We start from the raw sequence: 26,812 nt of genomic DNA, 5'->3' as shown, positions 1-26,812 counted from the left end.
GTTTTCTCTCTCAGCTTCTTTTCTAATGAAGTGTGCCCCAAAATATGAAATATATTATTCGTTTTCTCTCTCAGCTTCTTTTCTAATGAAGTGTGCCCCCAAAATATGAAATGTATTATTCGTTTTCTCTCTCAACCTCTTTTGTAATGCAGTGTGCCCCAAAATATGAAATGTATTATTCGTTTTCTCTCTCAACCTCTTTTGTAATGCAGTGTGCCCCCAAAATATGAAATGTATTATTCGTTTTCTCTCTCAACCTCTTTTCTAATGCAGTGTGCTCCTGTGATATGAAGTTTAATATTCATCTTCTCTCAGCCTCTTTCTGATGCAGTGAGAATATGAAGTTTATTATTTATCTTGCCAGCGGAAACAATTGACACCTAGAGCATTTTTGCATCTAGTTTTGCTTTCCAAGCGGACAAGGTCTCCCATGCGGTACATCCACTTGAATCTACAAAAAATCTCTTAACAGTTACTCTCTGATTCTGGTCATATGGACTTTCCAGTTTTATTTAGGATCAGCTAATGCCCTCCTACCCCCACCACCAACTTAAAGATGTTTTATCATGTTATGTTCATGCTCCATGCTTTTTCCTTGAATATAGAAACTGGCTTAGAAATTAGCATTATTTTACTTTCAGATGAAATAGTACTGTGAAAGTTTATTTTATTGTATTATAAGTACGCCTAAAGACCTCCGCAGACCCAAAGGTGTCCAGGATACAAAGGATGAAATCTTTTGCATAAGACTGGCAGCAGCATGCAACTTGTGCAACTTTTAGTGGGATGCAGGCTGGAATAGGACCTGGGGCCCCTGTCTGTCCTTCTGTTACTCTGCCAACTGTATGCATATTTCCCTGTAATCTGAATGTCTGGTAATGGCTCCCGTTTGTTCCCATGTCTTCTAGGATCCTGCGGTTTATGCTCCTGCACATTAAGTACCTCTACGGCATCAAGATCGAGGTTCGAGGCTGGGAGAACTTTAACATCAAGGAGCAGTATGTGGTGGTGTCCAACCATCAGAGCTCCCTGGACCTGCTTGGTAGGTACTTGCTGCCCTTGGCTGGAAGGAATACCGATAACCAACCTCAGTGTGCCGTACATGCCCTGCGTCCCCACCCTCCCCCCACTACACCCTCTCTACCACACATAGGTCTATCTACTCTACTACCCAGGCTACACTGGCACCCATTCCAGTCCAAAGACCTACCTTCTGTAAAGCACCTGAGCTGTACCCACAGATCCATGTGCTCTGTACGAACCCCGCCTGCACCCAAGGCTCACTGCCACCCATAGGTCTAGCTGCACTACCGTACGCTACTGTACTGACCAGTAAGAACCCAGACTGCACCGGGACCCATTCCAGTCCAGAGACTTCCCTTCTGCGAGGCGCTCTGTCTGTGCCTCTATAACCTGCTTATTAGACAGTGCGATGATTGCATTTACCAGACAAGTCATGCCTGGCCTCCTTCGTGGGTACCTAGGCAGTGCCCAGGACATTACCATCTGCATATCTACCAACATGCACCAACCTACAGTGTGTAGCCTGTCTGCAGCCATGGGCCAACCTGCTTGCTAGATACCCTAACTGGACCCACAGTACTGCTTGTTGGGCTGGTACCTTGCTGCACTCTTACAACCTACCTACTCACAACAGACTGGCTTCTACCCACATACCGGGATGGTCAATAGGTGCTCATTAGGTGGCCTCGCCGTACCTAGAAACTTGCTTTGTCGCTGCACTATCGACCCACTAGGTCCATTTGTGCTGTAGTTGACCCCACAGACCCTCCAGCTTGGTATAGCCAACACATGCCCCTGTTCATTAAGTGTCCTGCTGCATCTATGGGCCCCACCTGCTTCGTAGGTACTGTGGCACCTGCTCTATATGAACCATTGCTGAGGTGCAACCAAGGAGAAAGTCCCTAAGCAAGAAGAAAAATTCAACTGCACTTCCTACCCTGAGCTCCTCCAGCAGGTGATGACTGATTACGGATGGTTAGCACTAAAAGTTAAACATGTTGTCCTGTGTTGTAACCCAGGATGGTAGTGTTGGATTTTTGTGGAACTTTGGTTCCATTGATGTAAGAGGGTGAGAGTCCATATATTATAGTGGTATCCTAGGCTGGATGGCAAGAGCAGATCAACACATGAAGGGCCTATTGAAGACTGGTGATCCGAATGAGGACCAATCCATCCCTCAGACCTAATTATGTGTTGGTATTTATATAGTGCAAACCAAGCTGGTGAGCAGCAGCGTTCTCTCCGTTAATGAGCTGGTTAGGAGGTCCTCTATACCATCTTGTGGCTTTAGATTTCAACTGCATATAATTTCACAGATTTGCAATTTCTAATAGATACTTCTAACTGCAAGTTGCTCACCTTAGAATGTTCGCTAGGATGGATCTGGAAATTTTTGTTTCAATACTCCTGGGTACCGACAGCGGCTACATGCTGAATCCATACTGCTCGAGAAGCCGTGCTTGATTTGAGGCAGTGGTTGTTAGTGGGGCCCAACAGTTTTTCCTCATCAAACTGTAACACAAAGCGAGAGATAGAAAAAAACAAAACCGGCAAAGAAGGAGGAAGAGAAACCTGGAAAAACAGTGATGAAGAAAGAAATCTCGAATGAAAACTAACTGGAAACAGTGAGCTAAAACGGCAGGGTGTGTGAACGGTGAAGAAAGTGGCATGAAGTGAAATCAAAACTCCAACGCCTTGGTTTTTGGCATTCCCAATTTTCATGGTACTGGCCACAGGCTTTTGAACAAAACTTTGAGCGAGGCCACGTAGTCTACTCTGGGTGTGCCCGACAGCTTCGAAAATTAAATAATATTAACTGATTAATAAAGTAAATACAAATAAAGAAGCAAAATTGAAAATTTGTAAATGTGCATGAAGACTTAAAAATTAAGTTGGTATCCTCAGATTGATTCATGGGATAGTGCAAGTACATTAAACGAAAGTAGTATGGACGATGGGTGCCCTCATTTGAATTTAGAAAAGCTCCAACATTTCCATTAAAATTAAAACTATGCATTTTTTACATTAGTAAATGCGCCCTGATGAGGTCCACAGAGGTTGAACGAAACGTGTTGGCTGGTTTTAAAGAATTTTTTCTGACGGTTACAGAATACTCTGGACACAAATTGATTTGATGGACTATGTTTTCAGAAAATACTTCATGGTGGTGTAGTTCTCAACTGTGGAAAAGTGTCCATGTAAGTGTCTGCTCTCACCCCTTCCCGTTCTCTGCCCTCTTGTAGGAATGATGGAGATCCTGCCCAGCCGCTGCGTGCCCATTGCCAAGCGGGAGCTGATGTACGCGGGCACCGCCGGGCTGGCCTGCTGGCTGGCCGGCGTCATCTTCATCAACCGCAAGAAGACAGACGATGCCATTAGTGTGATGTCCGAAGCGGCCCAGACCATGATTAAGGATGACGTGAGTACTCTGCATGAGGGAGGGATGGGAGCGCTCAGCGTGCAGTCTGTGGGGTGTCTGCAGCATGGTCAGGGAGGATGAGCACTCAGCAGTGAACAGCACTGGGGGGAAGGAGTGCTCAGCTCTTTCAAGACTAGGGGGCTGCAGCATGGTCCGGTAGGATGCGAGTACTGAGCGGTGAACAGCAAGAGGGAGGGAGGGCTCACAGCGTCGTCAGTGGGGCCCAACAGCATGGTCAGGTAGGATGCGAGTACTGAGCGGTGAACAGCATGAGGGAGGGAGGGCTCACAGCGTCGTCAGTGGGGCTCTCCAGCATGGTCCGGTAGGATGCGAGTACTCGCAGCGGTGAACAGCACGGGGGATGGGGGGATGCTCAGCGTTCAGTCGTTTGGTGACTGCAGCATGGTCCGGTAGGATGCGAGTACTGAGCGGTGAACAGCATGAGGGAGGGAGGGCTCAGAGCGTCGTCAGTGGGGCCCTACAGCATGGTCAGGTAGGATGCGAGTACTGAGCGGTGAACAGCATGAGGGAGGGAGGGCTCACAGCGTCGTCAGTGGGGCTCTCCAGCATGGTCCGGTAGGATGCGAGTACTCGCAGCGGTGAACAGCACGGGGGATGGGGGGATGCTCAGCGTTCAGTCGTTTGGTGACTGCAGCATGGTCCGGTAGGATGCGAGTACTGAGCGGTGAACAGCATGAGGGAGGGAGTGCTCAGAGCGTTGTCAGTGGGGCCCTACAGCATGGTCAGGTAGGATGCGAGTACTTGCAGCGGTGAACAGCACGGGGGATGGGAGGGATGCTCAGCGTTCAGTCGTTTGGTGACTGCAGCATGGTCAGGGAGGATGTGAGTACTCACAGCAGTGAACAGCGCAGGGAAGGGAGTGTTCCGCACTTCCAGACAGTGGGGGGCTGCAGCATTGTCCGGTAGGATGTGACTACTCGCAGAGCGCCTGTAAATGTAAGAAGTACCTTAGTGGGCAGTCAGTCAGGGAGCGGGACACAGCATGGTCAAGTAGTACTGCAGTGGCAAGTCAGTGGGAGGGCGTAGCCTGGTCAAGGGTAAGTTATTTTAGTAGAGAACTGCAGTCTATATTTAGCGCTACCAGGATGATGATGTTAATGTGAAGAAATGTGAGCACATTTAATTATGCAGACAACCTGCAATTAATATTTTCCATTGACAATACACCAGACTCCATACCTGCATTCCAAGCCACCATGCTGCATATCCATAACTGGATGAACAGCAACCCTTTAAAATTGAATCCAGATGAAACCGTGCTGATCCTGATAGGTGGCATCTGCAATCCCTGGAGCCCACACTACTGGCCAGCTGAACTGGGCTCTCCACCTACTCGGCTAAGAGCCTTGGAGTCACAATCAACTGTGACTTATCTATGAAGTCTCAGATTAGAACTGTAGTTTCTACCTGTTTTTTTCAGCTACGGAAAATAAGCAGACTTCTCACTAGGGAAGGCCTGGTGCAGGTAGTTCTAGTCCTGGTTATGTCCCACATAGATTATGCTAACTCCTTGTACTTCGGCCTGCCATTATAACTGATAAAGCGACTGGAACCCGTGCAGAACCAAGCTGCAAGACTGACTTTTCATCAGCCTATGTGGCAACATGCTTCCCCTCTCATGAAGCAGGTACATTGGATCCCCGTATTCCAACGCTGCACCTTCAAAATTGGCTGTCTTATTTCCAAATCATTAAATGGCACATACCCAGAGTTAATCTCCAATATCATTCAGAGAAACACACCCACCCACAATCTGCGATCAGCCCACACGAATTTACTGTCACTTGGACGCCATTTTTCTTTCTGTTAATATCAATAACTTCAAAGCTGCCCATTTGTTGTTTGGTCCTGGGTATGTTTGAGTGTGCTTCTCCACATCACTCTCGTGTCAATCAGCAGTAGCGTCTGTCTATCAGAATCAGTATCTGTGTCTACCTGGGGAAAGTGTGTGCTTGAAGCAGCATTTCTGCTTCAAACCAGTGCATCCGGTTTGTGTGTGACTGTATCAGGACAGGTGTAGGCTGGAAGGGTCTCTTAGATTCTGTGTATGACCGGGTGCGTTAGAGGTGGGTATATGTGTACATTAGGAGTAGCACCTTTGTGTCCAGGTGAGTCGGTCGGTGCCCGCAAAACTCGCTAGATGTGGGTAGCTGGAGTTGGTTGGAGGTCGATGGTGCTCTCATCCCATTTCCCCTTTCTCTTTGCAGGTCCGAGTGTGGGTGTTCCCCGAAGGAACGCGGAACCACGATGGCTCAATGTTGCCATTCAAGCGAGGCGCCTTTCACCTAGCAGTGCAAGCACAGGTAAGGAGTGTATACTTAGAAGTGCTTCCGATGCTGTGCAATAGCAGTACGGTAGGAGGTGAACCAGTGTGGTACCCTTAGAGATGGTGTCTCGCTAGACATGCAGATGGCAGGGAAGCAGTGAGTAGGGCAGAGCTAGTACTGCCATTGATGAGAATGGGTGACCTTCAACTAGTCTTGCAACCACAAGTACGCTATACGTTAGTATCAGCTGTACTGTCAGGCAGTGAGGGGAGGTGACTTTTCAGTAGCTGTGTAAGGACCTGGAAGAAATGAGTGGGGTATCACCATGGTAGAATCACACAGGGGTGACTTTTTTCAGCATGTTAGGTGTGAGTTGGGCACCCTTGTGGTTTTTAAAGGTGATACTATATAATCTTCCTCTAGCCATGCAAGAACATCTAAGGAGTGAGTGATACCGCCATGGCAGGCCTGGGTGGGTAGTTGGGGTGGCTTTCCATGAGCCATGCAAGGACAGATGAGGAGGAGGCACCCCAGTTAGAACCGGGCAGCAATGGACTCTGGACCAGGGAAATGGCAGTGATGCGCATCAGAAATACACCCTAAGAGGAGCTCAAAGGCTAGACAATCTTGACTTGTTTGATCTGGTTGTGTGGATGTCTTCCATCTCTACCGGGGCTTGTCTTTGAGGCAGTTTTGAGTTTTCTGGTCACCTCCCAGCAAGAATGGTGCCATGCCCTTCGTCGATAGTCACTTGGGACTGGGCACTTGCATTACTTTGCCCACCGATTCTAGAGCTACTGGAGTAGATCCTTCTCTGGCATGGGATTCTCTCTGATATCCATAAACCGTTTCTCTATCCCAGTTCCAGTTAGCCAAATAAAAGCATTTTAAAAGTCTGTGAGGCAGCTTGTTTTTCAGGCTCCCCAGGGAATGACCCCAAACACTGTTGGTTTTCACAAGCGTTGTTTAGCTGAAAGCCTTAAATTTTTTTGATTCATTCAAAGTCCTTTGATGTCGCAATCCTGACAAGAGTGTCTCCTTTGAAGGAAAGACTGCCAACCTCGCCTATGAAGTTTGCCTCGGAAAGTAACAGCAGCTCGTCACGCATCTTTGCCGCATGGCTTACTGCATTTTTAGGTCGAGCCTAGAGCAGCGCATGCGCTGCTGCTCGACTTTTACTAAGGGGCTTTTCAAAGTGCTACCCACGAGCTTTTCCTGGCATAAAGCTTGCGTGCACGCTTGCGTGCACTCGCGCATCTGCCTTTCTTATCTCTTCCTCCGCATCGCTGGCCTAATTACTTTCACTTTTCCAGCCATTGCTTGTTTTTCTCCTGATGAGGTGGAGCGCACGTAGTTCGGGAGCCAACAGCGTTTTTTTCCCCAGATCAGTTAATAAATTATATTCATACATGTAAAACAAAAGATAGTCGGGAGGAAATTAGGGGGTGTTCGGTATAATTTATTTGGCTTTTCTCCAGGGATACATTATCCAGCTCAAGGGGGAAGAACTCGGAGGGGGCAAGAGGCCAAATTCTGACACAGCTATTCTACTAAACGTCTGGATTGTGTGTTCTCCTTTTTCCCTTTATAATATGTACTTTCCCGCTCTCTCGCTCGCTCCCACTTTCTCGCTCTCTAAAAGTCTCAACGTTCTTCTCTTGCCCAACCTTTCTGAAGCTGTAGCATTGTCTCTCTGAAATTCTCTCGCGATAGCAGCGTCTTTCTCTTTATAAATCTGACTAAAACGCTTTATCCCTCTTCCTCCTAAACTTTCTTTTCAGTTCTTTATCCCTCTTTTCCTAAACTTTCTTTTCAGTTCTTTGTCTGTCTTGTACCCTCCCCCTCTCTAAAGACCTCTCCTCTCCAGCTTTCTCTAACGCGTCCTCGTTATCTTTAACATGGATGTCTCGTACATTCTCAGTTCCTCTAAATGCGTGTCTTTCCCAAAAGCTCTTTGTAATAATGTGGAATATACACAGTATTGTGTCCAATAGGTTATATTTATTCAGCCCCAGCCAACAGTCAGCTCACACCTGACAATCCTGGAATGACCAGTTATGGGAACCTTGGTGTCATGTGGTTCCAAGCACTAGGTTCCAACATGGAACCAGAATACAGAGGAAGACAGGTCATCACACTTCTCCCTCTTAAACATTAAACAGGTTTACATGTCCAGCAATGAAGTAGACAACAAAAAGATAAGAAAAACAAAGCAGAAACTACCTAGACATAATCACGTAAGTGAACAGGAGGCTTGCATACTCTCACACTCTTGCGAGAATGATTAGAACGCAGATCAGGAACAGCAACAATATCATCACATTTCCCTTTTCCCCCAAAATGAGAAACACGACTATTGTTCCAGATACGACCATCCTCCGTCTTTACAGCATTTTTGAAAATTTTTACAATGGTTCTAGGAACAGAAAACTTCGACCAATTTTGACAGCCCACAGGAGCCCTGATCTTAACAACCTCCCCCACCACGAATTTGGAATCCTTTGCAGAATTTCTCCTATCCACATATATTTTCCTTTTCCTCTGTAGTTCCAATTCCCTTTCTCTCCATGCACCCACCTCATTATTTTTTACACCCTTGTCTGCAGCCATCCAGGCAGGACATAAACAAGTGTTAGGTGCCCTACCCTTGAAAAGTTCAGAGTTTTTCCTGTAGTTGAGTGAGGAGAGAATCGATATGCTGAAATTCTATTCTGTAACTCCTTTCTCCAGTCCAAATTGTTGACCCTAGCCAACTGAATGCTTTCCTTCAAAGTTTTGTTGAGTCTCTCCAAAGCACCATTTGCCTCAGGATGATACAAAGAAATCTTCTTGTGAATAATGCCGCACTTACTGAGATACTCCTCAACTTTCCCTGAACAAAATTGTGGCCCGTTGTCAGAAAGTATGGAGTTCGGAAAACTCTCACGTTTAAATACAGACTCCAAAAAGGAAATAACAGATTCACTTGTAATCTCCCGGTTCCAAGCACTAGGTTCCAACATGGAACCAGAATACAGAGGAAGACAGGTCATCACACTCTTACTCTAAATATTTCATTCTTTCACCTTCTTTTAAACTTCGCTCTCTCCTTCTCTCAATTATAGTCTCCCTCTTCCAATCTTTCTATTTTTCTTCAATCTTACTTTATAGGTCTCTTAAAATCGGCGGTCAATATATTTCCATTAGCCACAACGTTATCTCCATACATATAGTCTCTGATCTCGCCACCGTTGTTTTGCTCACTCTTTCTTCTCTCGTCCTCCACGTTTCTTTCCTCACACCCCCTCTTTACTTCTCCCTTTTTTCTCCATGCCACCTTTTGTCTTTCTCTTATTTTCTCGTTCCTATTGTTATCTCATTTTCTCTTTTCTCTTCACTCTTTCTCTTCCTCCTCTGCATATGACTTTCCTTTTGTCTTTATCTTGTTTTATCACTTTCTTTCTTTCCTTTTCTTACTTTCTAGTTCTTCCTCTTGCTATCTATCTCTTTCTCTGTTTGTCTTTTATTTCCTGTCTTTTTCATTTGTCTCCCTTTCATGTATTTATTTCCCTCTTTCTTTTGTCTTCTCTCCTCCTTCTCTCCTTTTTCTCCTGCCTTTCCTTTTCCTTCATTTCTCATTTCTCCTTCCTCTTTTTTCTCTGCCTTCATCTGCCTCTCAGTTCTCTTGACTGTTTTCTGTTTCTCTGTGTTTTTCCTACTATCCTTTCTCGTCCATCCACATCTTTCTCTTTCCTCTGTCTCTCTGCTGTCTCGTTTCTTTATCTATCTTTCATGTTTCTCTTTTTTCTTCTCTTTATTTTCTCACGTTCCTCATCTCTTTCCCTTCTTAGTCTTCCTTTCCTCTCTCTCTTCGTCTTTCTACTTTTGCTAGATTTCTCTTTCCTTTTACCAATATCGGTTCCTTTTAATCGTGTTTTCATTTTCTTCGTTGATCAGGCACACTTCTCTACAGTTCTTTCTTTATCTGGTTCCTCTTTTTGTCACCGCAGTTGTATCCTTTATCTCCCAATTTTTTGTCACTTTCTTTTAAATTTGTAACACCGTGAATTTAAACAATATTTAAAAGGTGCATCCTTTTGCATCTTTTTCCTTGCCCTGCCTAAAGCGAACTGTTAGCTAAACAGGAAATCTCCAGACATTAAATTCTGTGATGCTGGCACAAATTCTCAGCTTTTATGAAGACCTATCCCCCCAAAACCCGCCCTCTTCGTTGAATTTTCAGGAGTCTGGATTCCCCATGGGAATATACAGCCAAAAATATGTCAATTGGCTGTATGTTCTAGTGCTTGGTTGTGGCCTTGCAGTACTCTGGATGGTTTGCTCTTGGATAGTAGACCAAAAATAAAATTACTTTTGTACAGTTGTGTGAGATATGTCTCGCTGGAAGACTTGCCTACTATGTCCAAGGCTTAATGGTAAGCTACACTTAGATATCTTTACGGTACCTTGCACTGTGATGGTTTTGAGACTGCATGGTGTGGGCCAATCTAAAATGTGTATACAGTGTTAGACTGTTTGTTGCCATCTGTGATACATCAGTTATTTGAGCTTGCTGGCAAGTGTGTGGATTAAGAACTGGCATGTATAAAGTACAAACATAGCCAAACATAGCCAAACGTCCAGCAGGGCACAGTAGTGACGAAGCATATTGGTACCTGCTCATCTATGTGTGAAAATAATTAGGTGGTGAAAATGCATTTGGGTAAGGGAGTGGCAATATCCGAAACAAGGTCCAAAATATATCATACTTGACTTAATTCAGCCTCTATAAGCTCTGACAAGATACATAAGCTCACAGAATTCCACTGATGAAGTGTTCACTTTTTCAGCGAAATGATAGCCTTGGATGACTACCATGCCAGCATCAGACACTTTGACCACTTCCGCTTTGTCTGAAAATTTGAATACATTCTAGAGTGGCCTGGTTCAGTGGTTCCACCAAATATTGACTCTTTTAACGTGCAGCATAGACTGGTCACCAAATTGGTAGTACATGTGTAAGACACTGCTCTGGAAGGCATGTTGTGTTTACCAGCACTCTACGTCACCTCTCTTAACAATTTGCATACAGACCATGTGCAACCAGTGGTACTGCCAGTTCTGCTGTTACCTCTGATGGACAAAAAGAAACCGTGTTGTCATTGTAATAGTCCATACGCAAGAGGCTATCAGGATCCCTTACCTGTGCAAGTGCAGTTACTGCAGGAGCACCATCCACTCCGCCATAGTCTGATGTTCTGCCGATGCGCTTCGCATCCAAAACGCACACACGCCATATTCTACAACACGTCCACAATGGATACCTAGATTACTATATAAACTTGCACCACACAATCTTCAGATTAGCTTCACCTCTTCCAAGCTGTGTTTTGTGCCCTTAACTATCCTAGAATGAGGAACTCCACATATTCTGACCCCTTTCTAGAGGATCACTCCTCCAAGCACACAGTGGACCTAAGTGAAGAATACACAAAGGCCTTACCTTGGAACACCTATGCTGCATCATGTAAACACTCAGAGCTGCAAAGCGCTCTTTCTCAGGCCTCTCACTAGGAGGTGGAGACCCCTTCGAGAAAGATCTGTTCTAATACGCCCACAGGTGCACCCTGTTATGTAATTACTCACCTACAAGCTGCAACGGATGCAGCGGAAAGAGCACTTTACCACTTGGGGTATGGCGGCAAAGATCCTCCAAAAGAGTATCTAGCCTTGAGCAGTCTCGAATAGCCAAGTGTTCACTGTCTTCTAAAACTAAGTTGATTTTCAATAACCTGGATGGAAGAAGCAGAGAATTCAACAGCAGAACACCCAGGAAAGCCAGAGAAGTGCTAATGGGTGGACTTAAGGGAATTTAAGTGAATTAGCCTGACCTGAGGCGGATTCATATGCATTGGTAATATCTCTATTGTGCCTCCACTGACAGCAAGCATGCCTTCTTGCATCCAGTGATCCATTTTGTTTAAACAGGCGCTGAGAGCGGCCCTAGACTTGTTTCCCACCTCAAACTGATTGTTTAGTTGTGTATTGTTCGTGCAGAGGTGGAAATCTAGCATGAGAATCTGATTGGTCCCGCTAAGTCTGGCCTACCCCCTTGAACAAGAGGGAGGTTATGGCTCATCACTGACCTTACCCCCTCCTACATCATCAAATCCCCTGTTTTCCTGCCAATCAGACCAAATCTTAACAAGTATTTTTTGCCAACCCGGGATTCGTAAACCGGCAATTCTAGTTTCATACAATGGTCCAGTCCCTTAGCCCACCACTCTACCACCAGGCAGGGCTCGTTTCCCCATTCCCTTTGTAGTGTCCCTCTGTGCCATTAGAAGTCCCATGTGAAGGAATGCTAGTTAGTATCGGCTGAAGTCTAACTCGTCAGTGATGTTTAGCAGTGTAAGTTTGGGTTCGGGCTGTAACTTTCCTCCCACTATCCTTAGCAGCCCACCCCAGATTTGTTGGATCAAAAGTCAAGACCACATAGTTTGAAGAAAATGTCCCCCTCCTGATTCACATCTGATGCAGGTTGGGGAGGATATTCTCTCAAAGCTGTATAGTCTAGAGGGAGTGATGTATACTCTGTACAGTATCCATAGCTGTATTACTTGAAACTACGAAGCTTTGGCTATCGCTGCAGGTGCCATTCTGACATCGCAGCATTCTCCTCTGGGAGATTGCCATGGTCCCTTTCCCTGGCTGCCAGCAAGAAATGAAAGGTGTTGGGCGAGTTGTTCATGAGAGTTTGAAAGATTAAGGAGATTTGTTTGCATCAAACCTCTCCTGAGTAGTCTCGCCTCTAAGGGGTTGAGTTCAGGGAAGTCTGTTACATTTCTAATGTAAGGGTGTAGGGAGTGTTTGAGTTGTAAGTAGTGAAAGAATTGCTTAAAAAGGTCTGTAAGCTTTAAAAGGAAACTATCTTGTGTCCCGTCCATCACATTTCTCAAAATAAAAATACTCATAAAGTCTCATCCTCGGAATCCCTCATATGGCACCCACAAGGGGGAGTTGTCACCCCCGAGTAAGATGATTTTGCCACCCAGGTGTATTGTGAGTCACAGGCCAGAGCTCCTGAACTCATATCTTTGCTGGTAGCAGTGATTGCACAAGGTGAGCTCTGTATAGATGGTGAAAAAAGTGGGTATCACCCATTGTCCACCTTTCAGTCGTGAAGGTCGGGTCCGACTGAGGGGAGTGTAACCAACAGTCTGGCGGAAAAATATGCAGCGCTATAGTAGGATTGCACATTGGCTGCACCAATGCCCCCATTGTACAATGGCCAATGACTTTTAGACCTTACTCAGTGCAGTTAGGGTTTTCCCAGCTTCCAGAGAAAGGATCTTTTAATGGATGTAAGTCGGGTTAAGAAGGTATACTTGGGATTTTATATGGATAGTGTTGCAGTTGGTATAAAGGTCATGGCAGTGAAGCGATTTTGAATATGCTGGCTTTAGCCATTAGGAACCAAAGTAGAGGGGACCAGAATGCAATGTCTGCCTGTAGTCTACATACCTGAAGTAGGATAGTTTTTTCCCCAAGTCCTCCCCTCGTTATCCGTCATATATACTGTCCAGTATTTAGGGCAATTGCTCGACAGCCTCATTGAGGAACCCAATTTAATTCCATCTGTTTTTCCCTCCTTGGATAAACATTTAATTTGGTTGCGTAGTGACAAGGCCGTTAAATTCAGAGAATATTTTTAGAATGTGGAGCACACCCAGTCCAGACTGCATGATCTGTCAATTCAAAACCCTTTACTAATGTATCTATTTAAAGGCCCTCAGAGTGGTTCTATGCCAGGGTCAAAAAAGTAAGGGGGCAACCCTGACGCCCCACTCTTCATAGGGTATTCTTCAGTTGAGTGCCAAGTAGAACCTTGTCCCTCAGGTTGGTAAAAGGATGCAGACATGACGTCAAAATTGTCCTAAAGTTGGTCTTACGGAGGATCGCAAATAAGTAATTCCAGGCAACCACATTGAAAGCCTCAGATATCGTCCATTAAGCGCCCTAGCGGATCTTGGCGATGTCTCGTCAAGGCCAATGTGTTGTGAAGTCCGTGAGTATGTTGAGCGGAGCGTCCTGTATGAACCTGCATTGGTCTCTGGACTAACAAATCTATTACTGCCAGCAAACGGGTACCTAGGACCTTGGCTATCAATTTCACAGTAACATTCATGAGACACCACATCTGTCCAGTGGGGCTCCCAAATTTTATCATGATTCTAATTGGGACTATTTTTAAAACAAAAAAGAGAGCGAAGTAATAGAAAATGTTGCCTCTTGTAGGCATGTTTTTTAGGTCTCGCATGAGCCAGCGCATGCGCTGCTCTTCGAGACATTTAGTGTGTGGATTTTCAAAGTCCTACAACACGCTTTTGGCAGGCATGGAGCGTGCGGTTAGGCGCACAATGACGAGCAGAGGCGCCATATGGCTTTCCTCTCTCGTCATGGTGCGCACACACCACTCGCCAGCCTGCTTTTGCCGTTGCGCGCATTCCTCGAGGCACCCTTTCCTTTCCTTGCTCTCCCAAGTGCCTCGCTCCGCCCTCCCCCCCCCCCCCCCCCCACCACAGAGTGCGTCCCTACGATCACTTTCGCTTTTTCGGCCGCGTTACTTTCACGGCCACGCGGCCAATGCTTGTTTGTAACGTTTTTCTTTCCTTTTTGTAGGTTCTCTCTCAGTTGGTTTTTTCTTGTGCCTTTATTGCCTCCTGTTCTTTAGTCTCCTACTAGCGTCTCTAATACCAGCTTAGTTCTGAGCAGAGGCAGCCTTCAGATAAGCCACCAAGATGGCTCAGTGTGTTAATCCTCCCCAGTAGTATTTGTTGCGATCTGCAGGTCACAGGTCTATGTGCAAAACTAACACAGGCCTCTATTCTTCAAAGGTTGGTTTAGTGAGTGCCATTAAGATTGGTATAGGGAATTTATTTACAGGACTTAGAAAAGTCAGCAGTGTGAACAGGAAGCCCTGTCTAACAAGCATTGGCATAGCCAATAGGTCTTGCTTTTGGGACCTTATAAGTATTTAGTTTTGCTGCACAATATCCTTGGTGCAACAACATCAGCTGTTGCATGGCTAAACCTTGTACCTTATAAGTGTTTAGCCATGCAACAGTTGATGTTGCACCAACGATATTGTGCTGCATAACTGAATACTTATAAGGTCCCAAAAGCGAGACCTATTGGCAATGCCCATGCTTGTTTACACTTTGAAGTGGGTTTTTTTCCCCAGTGATGTGCCAGGGATCCTAGACGTGTGGGGATATTAAAATTGTCCATTCCTCTGTAATATATGAAGGAGGAGGATGAAAATGGTTATCCCTGCAACCACCCCTTTCCCCCAAGGAGCACCACTATTGTTGCTTGTCAGTCCATACACCAGTTATCGTGCTCTTAGGAATTTTTCTGTTTGTACCATCATACAGTGCTTATCCCTCCCAGATGTGCCACCAGTTCCCAACATTCCTAATCTGTACTCAGAGAACACATCAGCTAAAACCTCCTCCCTCTAACAAGACGGCACTGTGGGTCTATTTGCGCCACACCTTATACTTCAGCAGTTCCTTCAGTGTAATCCCTGCCATAATTTCAGCGTAATCACAACGGCATATCACAGTAACACAATTGTGTGCAACCACTAATAAGCAAGATAGTATCGGTTACATCCATGGTACCTCTGGTCATTGGCCTCATCTTGTCATCTGCATGTACCACCACTCGTTACTTAAGTGTTGCGTGGTCTTCAAGGCGTATCTCTGCACAGTAAAATCCGTGTTTACTGAGCATTATCATATTAATCAAGCAAGTCTCCAACGTTTTACTAGCTGGTATCCTGGAGAGCTACCTGACTCCACTAAAAAGCATCCTCTGTGTAGCAGCACACCTTAGTAAACACCTTCACAAGTGCGACAGGATCTGACCACAACCCTCAAAGAAGCACAGCAGCTTCAGCTCTCCGTCCACCTTGTAATCCAGACCTGCCTACACCCTGCCCAACACTGGCGCACTACTTAATCTGGTAACCTATATTGGGTTCTCCTGTAATGCACACCCGTTGCCAGCATCCCCCACTGGCAATGAGGAATGTAGGAAGGAGATCGCAAAATGGCAGGCATTTTTACTCTGCTTTAAAGATTTGGAGCTCTACCTTCGTCCAGACCTAACCGATTCTATCCCTAGATGATGGACTACACCTGAAGAGTTGTTTTCCGTTTCATTTCTCCCCCACCTCTCCTGCAGCTTTGCTACTGCTCCTACAGCCACGACAACCTTTTAGTCTTAGCCTGTACCTTTCACTTATAAGTGCACATCTTTGATGCTGTATCTACACTTTCCCTTCACTTCTGCCCTATTCTTCACTACACATTAAAGCCCCATCCATATATTTCCTTCGGTTGCTTAGCAATTAGGTTTGCATTATTTAAGATAACCAAAAGTGTGACTTAAAATATTTATCATGAAACATATTACTGCAGCGTGCCTTTAGGCCTTTATGTATCCGGAGGGGCCTCTGCTTGGATTTCCACTGACTGGCTACTTTGAATCAGACTGTACCCTCTGGTGCCAGTCTCAGTCCAGCACTGAAGCTTGTCCAGATTTCCACGCCAGTACCTTTTTTGCTGGTTTTGATAGACTCTGCTGGTACCAGATGCAACTGGGAGCTGTTCTCTGAACCAGAGCTGATGTCGTCCTGAGCCAAGCCTATAACAGGCGATAAAACAACCAAAGCCCAGCCCGCTAGATGTTCACCCTTAGCCTCTTCCTCGACTGCAGTACTGTCGAAGGCCAAAGACTTTATGTGGCTCCAATGCCGTTCAGGGCTACTTAATGTCCATCACAACCCTGATGAGTCGTCCGTCATCAGTAATTTAAAGGAATGCATTTAGGTTTGCAAAATGTTGGATAACTTGCAACAGCCAGAGCTGGACTCACTACCTGGTCCACCAACGGAAGAAAGTGCTCTTTTGCTGTAGTTGTGTACAAGGTCACCAGCAGTGCTAGATTGGCAATTGTGTACTCAAGAAACCAAAGCCATTTTATTTAGCTTTCAGATGTCAGGTCTGGTGGCTTAGTGAACTAATGCCTCCACTGTAGGGGACTGTGTTCGACCTCATGGTCACTGGTTCAAATCCTAGCAAGTCCACTCAGCCTTTCATCCTTCTGAGGTCTATAAAGTGAGTACCATTAAGGTGGGTAACAATAAACAGCTGTTATTCAGTGCCAAGATACCCTTGGGTGAAAAGTGTACTTTACAAATCTACATTATGACATATCTTATTCAGTCCAACTTCACCTGAGCCACTGTTACCATTTAACGAGGCCCTTATGCACATTCTAAAGCCACCTTGTCTAAGCCATGCTCAGCCCTTCTGGTAAACCAATTTGTGGCCAGACCAAACAGCCCAGCCCCTGGTAACCCTAAATTTATGATGACCCACTCAATGTCTGAAAGCTTTGGGGTGCAGATATTGACCAGTAAATTCAACCTGAATGATATTCCTTCAAAACTACGGAGCTGAAAGGTGTTTATTCCTTTGGCTAAAATTGTTGAATGTTGTGTTTTCGGTGCCGGTGCTTTCTGCTTGATTGCACATGGCAGGCGAGATTTTGTCGTCCATCCTGGAAGTACTAAGGGCTTCACTGGCTCAAACAATCAAAGGCGGACTGGATGCAGTAAAAGTATGTTTCTGATGGATAGTTCTAACTGCAGGTTTCTCACATTTAGAATATTCCCCCAGCGCAAGACTGGATCCCGAAGATTTTATAGCCGTGCTCCTGTGTGCCGGTAGGTGGTGCTGTGCGGCTCTACATTCCGCCCCGGTAGTGACTAAGGGGAGCCTCATATAAGTACCACCTATACGCGCCAATGTAAACTACTTTTTCTCATGCCTTTGAAGGCAGGTCTGAAGCTCTCCTCCCTCTTTTGTCGGTTTGATATATTTTTCAAAATTGAACTTGTTTGCAAGGGAGCGATCTATGTCCCCACCTAAAGCTAAAGGGTTTAAACCATACCATTACTGCCAAACAGATGTTGGTGATGCTCCCACATGAGGTGTCTTTGTAGTTTGGGCTGAGAGCACAGCTCCAAATCGTGCGATGAATGCACCCTCATTCACCCAAAGGCAATCACAGACCGTAAAGTGAAGCTGTACGTTGCCGAGCATTGAAAGAAGCCATGGAACTCTCATAATGTAATACGTTTCCTACAAATTAAGTAGGACTGCATATCTGGACAACATGAACTTCAGAATGTGGGCGACTTGGTTCACATACCTCTTCAGAATATGTTGGCCCAATTCCTAGCTAGCTCACAGTGCCCCCTCTGAACCCCTAACCTACCAGAGTACCAGCAACCTTGAACATGACCATTCTGATTGCCCAAGGAAATCATGGAAACAGATCTACCCTTTCGTTGTTACACAAGAAAGATATGATTATAGCTTTTAAAACATTTATTGAAACAATCTTATTCTTATACAGAAAGCATGAGCTTCAGTTATTGGGTAGATGAAACAAAGCATTGTAACCAGTATTATGAGAATGGTGAAAAAGATAAATTGCTCAACCCTGATAACGTTACTATGTGATTATACATCTATCTAATACTACCTATACTGTCTAGCATAGTGGGAGTACCCTCTTTCAGATCCATTAGGACAGCCTAACCCCCATACCTGAGTAGGAAGTGCTAGTAAGCCGGTCTGTGTAGAACAGGTCATCGTCCCTGGCAGGATAGAAGTCAGTCAGCAGTGCTGCATATCAGTCAGTGTACCACGTTTCAGGATAATCCCAGCAGACTTGTTCATCTGCCGAATGTAACAAAGAGGCTGTTTATATAATAAAAACACCATTCCTAATGCACTGTGTCAAAGGTGCAGAGCTGGTGTAATGATTTGTGTGGAGCCTTAGAGCTGTCCCCAGCTGGACAACAAAATGCAGGGGCATCCCATTCTAGGTGCTTAGCCTTGGACTGAGTCTACACACAACACAATAGCAATGCTTACTAAGAAAGAATCTGCATGTACAGTAACTTCTAAGTACATTATCACCTTGGTGTAACACATGTCAAAAGTTACCATTAGAATAAGATGTCAAGCTAAAACATTGTGGCAGGTCAGTAGAAGGCGCAGAGACTAGGCTTGTTTTTATCACTTGTTTTATTGGGCGAATTACACGCTTCCTATATGGAATGGGTCGGTAGTATGTTAGGGGGGGCTCAAAAGTCCTTTCAGCAGGCTTCCTCTCCCGCGGCGGAGTCCGTCCTCTCCTTTTGCACTCCAGTGTAGTAACGTCAGATTTTGGACGCGTGAAAAGAAAAAGAAACCTTGTATGAGTACCGTGGTTATCTCACAACAGTACTAAAAGGGAGGGTAGTGTAAGGACAACCGGTGCACAACAACTGTAGCCAAGTGAGGGGATGTGCGCGAGGGGGGGTAACCGTGAGTTTAGGAGCGACTTCTTAACTCGGGGGACGTCCCCTTCGACCCGCCCAACCCGCGAAACGCTCCCGTACCTGGGTAAGCCACGCTCTTCCTCCCTGAGCGTGGCTGGGCGATGCGTGGAAACGGTGGCCTCCTGGCTTCGTCGCGTCCTCCGACCTCTCTCGTGTTCTCCTGGGACAGCTCGCCTCCTTCCTGCTTCCTCCGCAACTCCGTCTCCTCCGGTGGACTCACACACTGTACTCGGCTCACTTCCTGGATTTGAGGACCCGGCTGCTTCGATGTCATCGGATAGGGTGGGGCTTGTGGACAGTTCTCCCCAGTTAAAGAAACAGTGTCTTTATCTGTATCCCTGGAAAAGAGCGTTAGCGCTGGGTCAGTCCACTCATCCTGAGTGAGAGAAGAGGGTAAGAAGGGGTTTTTATTAGGTCTCGGCTAGAAGTGCGTTCTCGCCGAGAACTATAGTCGTCGGCTCAGCCGACCCAACGAGTGGAGACAAGAGATGACCACGCGCGCATCATTGTCAATGGGAGAGGTCGCGCGCGTGAGCTTCTACTGTAGTGGCAAAATCAGATCACGACGCGCGCCTCGTGAACAGTTCACGTGACTTTTAAGTTTCCTCTGCGATGGCGAGCAAGCTTTCACTTTCGCGAGCGAGTGAACAGTACATCTCACTACACGTGCGTCTCAATGGGAGGCATGAAGGGGCTGTGCTGGGAACGCGATGCCGTTTCTGATCACGAACCGTTGATCCTACGCACTTCGCAGCACTGTTTCTTGGCGCTAGCCATGTAGACCTACAGTTGCCGGAGCCTTGCTCGGTGGTAGGGGTCTCTCCTCGCATTATCCTGTTTGACGTCGAACGGCAGCGGCGGTGCACAGTTCTCCAAAGGATGAGCTAAAGTCGGCGTGAAAACTGTGAGTGGAGCCCCTCCTAGCAGCGACTCCACTCAAGGGGATAGATGGTAGGCTGCGAGTTCCTCGCTCTTTGCAGCCCATGTGCACACGTTCCGGTGTCCAAAAAAAGTGCCAACAAAAGCGATCCTCAGTGCGAAAGAAGGGAGGTAGAAGAACCCCCTTTCCTCGTTCTCAGCTGCATCTTCCACCTTTACTCCCGGAGTGGTCTAAAAGGAGGGAGAGTGCTGCGGGTAAACACCGGCGGTCGTCAGCTGACGCTGCAATTTACATAAGTAAACTCTGCATCAATTAAACCACTCTCTTTAGTTTTTGCCGTGTTCAGTAACCCGAGCCCGTCAATGGTAGTATTTTCCCAAGATGACCCGCGGACCCGTATTTTGCGAGATTGCAGTGGGGTGTATGTGTCACACTGATGGAAACAACAATGTATACATATATGCGCTATTTGGGATAGTAAACATTCCTTAGGCGTTCTCATACATTGTGGATGCGAAGGCATTAGAGCGCTCTACATGAGCACAAGATCCCAATACACAGTCATTTTTTTAACAGTTTCACAGATACATCTTCTACAATAAATCTTGGCCAATGGACTTTACCTCCGACTACCGCAATAGCAGAGCTCTAAATATGTTTCATGTCGTGACGTGAGTACTCTGCCCAGTCCTGATTTGTATTATGGTCTGGATTGACAGCGCAGCTGTCGCTAAACAATTATGCCAGCATCACTACATCAGCAGAGAAAGGCTTTGACTCCACCCACGTTGCGAGCCAGGGTACATGATTTGTTTTGATTTGACAGAAGTTTTGTGCTTCCACAAAAAAGGTGCTTGCCCTTGAGCCAGCTGTGATCATTTTGTTAATTTATCTAGCTGTTTTAGCTTGCCATTTAAGGGGCATAAACATGACATTGTAATGCAATACAAGTGTCTTAGGTAACTAGATAATGTATGTTGTTTTTCTCAGGCAGCAGCACAGATGGGAGAAGGACAGTCATTAGTGCTCCTCAGTGTCAATCTGATTCAAACTTGAGTAATCTTGGAAATTGAAATATTTCTACTGTGGCAGGCAGATAGCCATCCTGTTTTGGGCAGCTGCAGTATGCATCTACTCTACTTGTCTGCTTTGGCAATGGATTGAGTTATGGGACCAAAGGTGGTGGTGTGAATTTGAATAATTCTGTCAACCGTAGCCAGTGGCAATACCATTGTGAAAAGATGCCGCCCTAGTCCTCTGAGTGTTGGTATTTTGTACCTGCTATTATTTTTTACATGTAGACAAGCATTGATTTAATTGCAGTGGTTGAGTTGCAACAGAACAAGTTCAAGAACAAGCACTCTCCTGTTATGTAGGAGAAGGAGAATAACACTCCAGGCAGTAACCCTACATAGGACATCCCTGTGTTTGTGAAAGCATTGTCATGTAGTAGTAGAGAAGAATGACCTCGGTTTTGGCTGTGTATGTACATACTCCTTCACAAAAAAGAGATATAGAGGGAAAAGCTAAAGCCGGATCACCCTCCACTCCTCAATTTTAATTCTGGGACATACTGTCCTGTATATCTCACTGGATTCTTCTGCTTTGGAGATATTCATTTCTGGTCTTTCATTTCTCTTGTCTCTTTACTGGACACAAATACTGTCTTTTCAGTGAGAAAGCAACCGATGATAGACGTGGGCATACTGGTAAGAGCCTGCCAGTAGCTCCTTTGGTATAGCGAACGCGAGGTGCTTTCTCACTCTGTCACTCATTTTTGATGTGTAATTTTTGAAGTGTTTTATACTCACCTATCTTGGTTAAGGGCATATGTTTGCGGAGTGTTCTGATTAACTATATTTTAAGAAATTTAAATGTTTGGGGAACCTAGGATTGGCTTAGACTGGAAAAATTTACCAGCTGTTGGATTGAGATAGATACCCCCTAAAACACCTTTCCGCTGTAAAAATTCAATGCTGCCCCTTCAAAAGCCCGACTTTGTTGTTTAAATGTGTATGTACATATGCACGTTGTATTCATCCAGCCCTGGATGTGCAAGTAGCAGCCAGGAATCTGTGGATGGGTGTCAGTTTACTGACATAACTTGAGATGACGTTAGGTGATATACAATGGCGCTGGAAATTCAGGTGCAGAATAAAGAAAACCAATCTGATCGACTACGGTTAGAAAATATCATGTTTTGAGAAGACAACAAAATGCATTTTTGAGTAGTAAACACACCATGAAAGAGCAGAGGGCATCCTGGTTATTCCCACTTAAAGCCCTGCCTCACCCTGCATCTCTGACTGACCATAGTAATCTTAGCCTTCTAATTCACAAGAGCTTATGTTTTCTGTAGTGTTTCCATCCAACCCCCCCACTCCATCCATCCCACTCCATCCATCCATCCATCCCCCCACTCCATCCATCCATGCATCCATCCATCCCCCCACTCCATCCATCCCCCCACTCCATCCATCCCCCCACTCCATCCATCCCCCCACTCCATCCATCCCCCCACTCCATCCATCCCCCACTCCATCCATCCCCCCACTCCATCCATCCCCCACTCCATCCATCCCCCACTCCATCCATCCCCCACTCCATCCATCCCCCACTCCATCCATCCCCCACTCCATCCACCCCCCACTCCATCCATCCATCCCCCACTCCATCCATCCATCCCCCACTCCATCCATTCATCCCCCACTCCATCCATCCATCCCCCACTCCATCCATCCATCCCCCACTCCATCCATCCATCCCCCACTCCATCCATCCATCCCCCACTCCATCCATCCATCCCCCACTCCATCCATCCATCCCCCACTCCATCCATCCATCCCCCACTCCATCCATCCATCCCCCACTCCATCCATCCATCCCCCACTCCATCCATCCATCCCCCACTCCATCCATCCATCCCCCACTCCATCCATTCATCCCCCCACTCCATCCATCCCACTCCATCCATACATCCATCCATACATCCATACATCCCCCCACTCCATCCATCCATGCATCCATCCATCCCCCCACTCCATCCCCCCACTCCATCCCCCCACTCCATCCCCCCACTCCATCCATCCCCCCACTCCATCCATCCCCCCACTCCATCCATCCCCCCACTCCATCCATCCCCCACTCCATCCATCCCCCACTCCATCCATCCCCCACTCCATCCATCCCCCACTCCATCCATCCCCCACTCCATCCACCCCCCACTCCATCCACCCCCCACTCCATCCACCCCCCACTCCATCCATCCCCCACTCCATCCATCCCCCACTCCATCCATCCCCCACTCCATCCACCCCCCACTCCATCCCCCCACTCCATCCATCCATCCCCCCACTCCATCCATTCATCCCCCACTCCATCCATCCATCCATCCCCCACTCCATCCATCCATCCATCCCCCCACTCCATCCATCCATCCATCCCCCCACTCCATCCATGTATCCATCCCCCCATCCATCCCCCCATCCATCCCCCCATCCATCCCCCACTCCATCCATCCATCCATCCCCCCACTCCATCCATCCATCCATCCCCCCACTCCATCCATGTATCCATCCCCCCATCCATCCCCCCATCCATCCCCCACTCCATCCATCCCCGCACTGCATCCATCCACTCCATCGCTATCATCTTGCATATCATCTTTATACACCAATACAGACTTTGCTAAAAATGTAATGCAAAACATTGTCATATACCATGCCAATAACCCAAACTTTAATGCTGCGAGACCTATTGCATTGCAAATGCTTGTTACTTGATTCAGTGGCGTGGTCCCCCCTTTCTTCCACAACCAGGTCCCCATTGTTACAAACATGAAACTAAAATCAAGCCTTAGTGCGAGCTCTAATGTACCTCACTACAATAAGTCCTGCTCTGAATCAAAGGCACGGACCTGTTACAGCTCTTGAGGCAGATCCTGTGACCTGCCGTCTTCACGATCAAAGTCCAAACCTTATTTAACATAGGAAGGCAAGGCTGGACTCCAATCCATCCTGCCACTTTTTATCTAAAGAGAAGTCATGAAGGCATCAAAGTGCTCCTTGATTGCGTCCCTAGCTCAGATTAAGGAAACTCTTCCAATGTTGATCCTGATGTGCCAAAGTTCCTTGGGCTTTTGGCAACATTGAAGTAGGATGATACCATTCTTCGTATTTCTGGCACTCCTGCTGCTCATTTTGCTGTGCCTTTGGGCCCCAAGGATCCGCATTGGCTCCAGTCGGGGTTCCTCTGGCGGATCGTTCTCTGCATCTTTTGAGCACCTGGAAGCCACCATTGATGCCGCACCATCTCTGGTGCCCTCTTCTGTTCCTGCTCCCAAGACCTGAGCCACTCCCTTTTTAATCAACACCAGTCCCGATATTGCTGGTGTCCAAGCCAAATGTCAACCTCCAATTCTTCTCCGGCACACCTGGTTCCCATACAGCCAGATTTAGACATGACACTTCTGGTAACACAGAGCTATCCTCAGGCTCTATCAGTTTTTTTATTCAAATTCATAGCAGTGTTTGCCACCACTCGGAAATTACAATGATGAAGTTTTGGATGATTTGTCCCCGCATTATGATGAGTCTATATACCAAGGGCTGCTGCCTCAGAGCCCTTAATCCCATTCAACAAATCTCTAACTGACCCGATTATGGGCCCAAGGTCTAAGCCCTAGTCTAAGAGATTTGGAAAACTGGTAGAAAACACACCTGGCCTGCCTGAATGGTGTAAAGTGTTGAGCAGCTTGTCCTATGGACATGGCATCAGGTACTTTTTGCCATACATTACATGTTGGAGATCGAAGTGAACTTTGTTGATCAGGGAATTTGGATGGGTCTGGAGTTAGAAGGCTACTACTTCTTCTTTCATGGTTTTTAGAAACCCATCTGTATATCTGTGGGTCTTTAGCTGCGTACAAATGTAGGTGTCAGGAAGAATGTGCTGAGAATCGTACGTACCCAAAGCTAATGTTTGGAGGATTGTCAGGAAAGAATGTTTCCTCCTTTCGCTCCAACATTTCCAATTTGTTCGTTTTCCAAGACCTAATGGATGTTTTGAAATCTGCTCTGTTCTAGATGAATGCTGCACATCTTTGTCCTTCAATCCAGGTCAGCACTAGGTTTCCCTAAATTCATTGGTTCCTTATGACCTTTTGGAGCCTTATGAGGTTTGTTCGGGTGTTATGGTGTCGTTGAGCCAGCCACCGTGAAGCTGATGCACTGTTCTATTTCTTCCTTCAGGTTCCCATCATTCCTATAGTTATGTCTTCGTACCGAGACTTTTACAGCAAGAAGGAGAAAAAGTTTTCTACCGGTAAGTCTTACTCTGTAGTGGCCAACTGTTGACTCTTCTGCAGACTAAGCTATACCCTTTTCTCCTTTTGTTTTTCTGTTTTCCATCCTACTTTCCCTGTCTTTACTTTCTATCTTCCCTATCTGTTTTGTCTTTCAAGTTATTTTTTTACATTGTATATTTCAGTCCTAGTTTACTTTGAATTAATTCTTTTGAAGGTGCATCTGATTTGATTTAAAGATCTTCTTAAAACTGGGGGAAACCACAGTGGCACACTAATGCGTTCCATTTACCCTTGACCCTGATGTCTTGAGTTGGTACTCAACATCACCACCCTTCTTTACTATGCGACTTCCTTTTGATTAAACACTGGCATTGTTTGAATGCTTCATTTGAATTTATTTTAAATACTTTGATTTTACAACCAATTGTTTTGCATTGTGGCATCTTCATCAACAGTCATAAACGCTAAAATAGTCAAGCCTGTGCGCTGAGTCTCAAAGATATTTTTGATATCCAACTCATTCAAATAGCAAACTTGCGTTTTTATATGCCTAAGACCATACCTGCTGAATTTCTTGTTTTTTATTTCTACTTAAAAATAAATGCCCAGTTGACACTGCTGCCAGGCCTCACAATGCCACTTAGACGTGAACAAGAGCATTCTAAATACATAGGGATCTGGATATTGAATGAGCCTGATAAGTTTTACATGTAAAATGTTCCCTCTCCTTCTGTGCAACTGAGGTGAAAGACTTCCCCTTTCCTTTCTGGGCCACGAAACTTTATTCAACATGAGTGCTGCCATGTTTCCCCCATGCTTTGCAAAATACCCCTTATTCTATACCCGACAAATAACTCAAAAGGCTAGACGACTTTTAAAGTTACTGCCATGGAAGAATAGTGCCCCAGAATAGCAATACCAAAGCTACAGAAAAGCACTTTTGAGGGTGCAATCTCATTTCCTAAAATTAAGGTACACAGACTCTGCTCGGTTGGTGATAGTAAATGAATGGACCTTTACCCTGCAAGGTAAACTTCCTTTAAGATTGATAGACATGCATTTACCAGGAAAGAATTAACATATATAATGAGGTAAAATACCCCCTACTTCACCCCTAGACACAGCCTCGGTTGTAGAAGTGTGGTCTAGCCGCATTAGAGAAATGGGATTAAGTAGCCAAGGGGAGACCTACATCGCTGATGGTTGAGGACTAGAGTCCCACCATGGACATGTGTATGTCTGCAGAAACAGTGGTTAATTCGCCCACGGGTTGTCCTAAGAAATTTGAACAAATCTGGGTTGCATTGTTGACACACCATGAGATTACTTTAAAAAGGATAAATAGGTGGAGCATAGCTATTGACACATAGTTACAAACTTATACATTAAAAACCACTAGACTCCAAGATCAACTGAATTGCTATATGTATCTATGCCTAATGGGTAGTTATAA

At 45.9% G+C, this 26,812-nt stretch overlaps 1 protein-coding gene across 2 annotated transcripts in view; it reads left to right on the top strand.

The window, feature by feature from the left end:
* AGPAT1 (1-acylglycerol-3-phosphate O-acyltransferase 1) overlaps positions 1 to 26,812 on the top strand; it is a 250,685-nt gene that overhangs the window by 207,762 nt on the left and 16,111 nt on the right. For both annotated transcript variants that reach the window (XM_078645850.1, XM_078645851.1), the window contains exons 3-6: positions 909 to 1,042; positions 3,267 to 3,442; positions 5,671 to 5,766; positions 25,304 to 25,376. In XM_078645850.1, the coding sequence (XP_078501976.1) occupies positions 909 to 1,042; positions 3,267 to 3,442; positions 5,671 to 5,766; positions 25,304 to 25,376 (479 nt within the window). The remainder of the gene's footprint in view (positions 1 to 908; positions 1,043 to 3,266; positions 3,443 to 5,670; positions 5,767 to 25,303; positions 25,377 to 26,812) is intronic.

This window comes from Lissotriton helveticus, chromosome 5_1 (genome assembly GCF_964261635.1).
Source record: "Lissotriton helveticus chromosome 5_1, aLisHel1.1, whole genome shotgun sequence".
NCBI lineage: Eukaryota > Metazoa > Chordata > Amphibia > Caudata > Salamandridae > Lissotriton > Lissotriton helveticus.
This window is presented reverse-complemented; position numbering and strand designations above follow the sequence as displayed.